This window comes from Crocodylus porosus, unplaced genomic scaffold, assembly GCF_001723895.1.
Source record: "Crocodylus porosus isolate Cpor-Errol unplaced genomic scaffold, CroPor_comp1, whole genome shotgun sequence".
Lineage (NCBI taxonomy): Eukaryota > Metazoa > Chordata > Crocodylia > Crocodylidae > Crocodylus > Crocodylus porosus.
In genome coordinates, this window is record NW_017728907.1 from 28820417 (window position 1) to 28823771 (window position 3355).

General features: G+C 51.0%; 1 protein-coding gene across 1 annotated transcript in view; it reads left to right on the plus strand.

Moving 5' to 3' along the window:
• Positions 1-2797, plus strand: part of LOC109307233 — a 22368-nt gene extending 19571 nt beyond the window's left edge. The window contains exon 15 of the mRNA XM_019531011.1: positions 1206-2797. Coding sequence (XP_019386556.1) covers positions 1206-2131 — 926 coding nt within the window. The 3' untranslated portion in view covers positions 2132-2797. The remainder of the gene's footprint in view (positions 1-1205) is intronic.
• The last annotated feature ends 558 nt before the right edge of the window (positions 2798-3355 follow it).

Below are 3355 nucleotides of genomic sequence, written 5' to 3' on the forward strand. Positions count from 1 at the left end.
GGCGGCGTCCTCCGGGTCCGGTCCGGTGGCGGCTTGTTTGGAGGGGTCGATGTACTGTCGGTGGCCCGTGATGTGCTCCACGTAGATGTCACAGGACCAGCGGATGGTGTCGGACACCATGAGGCAGCGCATCAGCTTGGCGTAGCGGCGGGAAACGCGGCAGGCGCGGAGGACGCTCTCGTTGTTGGGGTCCCAGGCTCCAAGCGTCCCCACGATGAGCGCGTCCACCGTCACGTAGCCGCGGCTCCTCAGGGTGTCGGCCAGTGAGGCGTACTTCTCCCGCTTGCGAGCCCGGGCCTCGGTGAAGGCTTGGCGCCGGTTCTCTACTAAATGACAGTAATGTTCCCACATGTTTTTTTGCTGATGCTACTGCACAGTAGCTCGTTAATACTGCACAGCAGTGTTGCATCACAGTTAGTGCCCCCAACAGTACTGCACAGTGACATCTCATGTAGACATGACCAGAGACATGTGCATGTTGCCATATGGAACTACAGGTCACCCCAGTCTGGAGACAGCAGTCTCACTAAGACCTGTTTCTGCAGCAGGATGTGTCACAGAGGGCATTGATAGTAATGCACTGTTTGCATCTGGCACTAGCCCATGGCATTATGGGAACTCTCTGTTGCTTTCCAGATTTCCCTGGAGCAAATGTACTCAGTGCCACAGGTGGGATGTGTCCTAGGATATATTGCAGGCAGTGTTCTTTGTCCCTCCTCAGAGCTAAGACAAGACGGGTAGAAGCCACCTAGACATATCCCAGAATTGACCACTGTCTTATCAAATGGTCACAGCCCACAGGAGGGCAACATGCAAGGTTGGCACCCTCTAGTGCAAGGGTCAGCAACATTTTTGGGCAGAGTGCCCAAAACACCCACAAGCTCGACTTGCTGGTGTGCCGGGGCAGATGGCAGGGAAGCCGCAAGGGGCCCGATCCTTGTTGGGGCAGAACAGCTCTGGCCCCTTCCCTGCCGCGTGCCGTGAGGCATGCATGCTGCATTGACTAAGGATCCTCTTGCTGGTTGCTAGGAGGGTTTCTAGCTGGCTGCTAGCCTAGGAAGCTTCTAGCAATGAAATTTGTCGGTGCAGATGTTAACGGGCAGGGCTTGACTGTGAGGTTGGACAGGCGCAGCCCAGTGGGGGGAGCTGTCCATCTTGATCCTCCCTGTTACTTAATTTGTATTCAATTGGATTTGTTTCTGAAGGTTGCACCCTCTTGATCGCAGAAGAACCTGCTGATCCTGTTGGAGACCCTGACAGACTGGCTGAGCCCCCACCTGTCCTGGCCCCACAACCCTCAGCAGGCCCACGGGGGCCTGAGTCTCCACCTGCCCCCAGGGCCCTGCCACCCACTCAGGCTGTGAAGCCCAAAGCTGCCCTCAAGGAGCCTGATCTGATGCCCAGTGCTCCTGTGATTACCACGGAGATGGAGCCCAGCAGCAGCTCATGGACCCCAGTCCAGCCTGAACTTCTCCCTGTCGTGGATGATGCCAGCTCAGCTTCTCATCCAGTTGTGTACCCTCCACTCCAGCAGATCCCATTACCTGATCCCAGCCCACTGCCTTCATCCCTGCAGCCAGCCAAAGATGTGGGAGCACAGATCCCTCAAGCCCAGGCCAAGCCAGTCCAGCCTGTGTCTCCCACCCAAGGCCTCCCCCATCCGTCTCCCAGGGCAGGTCCAGTCTCTAGAGTCTCAGAGTGGTACCAGGACCCTGTGGGCTTCCTTTTGGATCCCAGCCCTGATGTTTGGCCTTCCACTGAGGACATTACCACCCCACTGACTATTGCAGCCCCAAGAGCGGAGGTCAGCCCCCTCCCTACACCATACGCCGACACCTTGAGAGCCCTGACGTCATACGTACGCCCCAGGGAAATCTGGCTGGAGAACAGGCTGCCTGGCCTGGCAGCGGTAAACAATTCTTCAGAAGACTTTCTGGACCCCGCTGCACCCACTGCTTCTCCTCAGCCCTCCCCCACACTCAGCAATGCTGAGAATGACACACACAAGACACGCTGTTCCATCATAGGATGGGATATGCCTGAGGTTTTCCCATGTCCCTCTTGGACAGACACAGAGGCCCCGCAACAGCCATCTCAGCCACACAGCTCTGACCGCTGCATCATTCTCTAGTGCTGCTATCACCCAGCAGCAAACCAGAGCCATCAATATACATGGAGCTCTGAAGTAGAGCACACCTGGTCATGTAACAACACTCAGGGATACGGTTTTGCTGTCTGGACAGTAAAGGACTTGATGAAAGACGTTTCTGTTATATGCAACGCTTCCAGAGATGGGGACGTCTTCTGCTCCAGCATCTCAAAGATTGGATATATGCCTGACCCCCTAAGGGACGTATGTGTATCCTCACCCTGGAGAAGTTCCTTTGTGTGATACTATGAAGATCCTTCAAGAGAGCTGGAAACTTTGGGCCTGGAACTTTTAAGAAACGGCTACTAATTTTTATTTTATGTGGGATGGGAGCTAGTGGGAAAGAGCAGGGTGTTCTCCAATTCAGAACCCACCTGAAAATGGGAATTATGTGGCCTTTATCCAGTCACTAAAAGTTGGTACCCAAGGGCTGAAAACAGCCATCTGCAGAAGTGGTTTTTCATCTTCATTTCTTTAAATGAAATCCTACTACAGTAGGATATTTTTTACTATATAGGTTTGATTTGGATCAATAATTCTATGTGCATCTTCACTACCTGGCTCTTCACAGAAGTGATTTGGGAATGCTTTAGGAGGCAGATCATGGACTGAGACCCCCAAATTGCAAGGTGTTATACAGGCAGAGCAGAAACACAGTCTCTTCCTCAAAGGGTTTATAGTCTGAATGAAAGACCAGGCCCAGCAGAAGGCTATAAGTCACCCCTAGGATACAAGGACACTGCAGGGATTTCTGTGACAAATAAGCCCGGTTAAATGGAGCTGATGGGAACACTTTGATAAAAAGTCTTCTGTGGTAAATGAAAGATATTTTTAAGCGCCTAGAAAGGTCTCTGTCAACTTTGAAATTCAATAAGGGAAAAGGTGAAACAAATTGTTCAAACCTTTGCTCATGCTGGCACTGATGAAAGGGATTTTGTATTTGTTTGGCCTTAAACAATAAAATATTAACAATGGATATTTCATATTTTCTTGTGTAAACAGCAAAGCAGTATGGTTGTTCCACTTTGCATCACATTTACATATTTATATATTTACATATATTATAATGTTGGGGGGTGTAAAAATCAGACATACACGGACATTGACTTTACAAACAATAGTTGTAGGAAAGCAAATTGCTCTTTAAAAGAATATGCTTGTTTCTTCTTTCTCTGCCAGCTTTTCTGCCTGCCTGTCTTTCTGCTT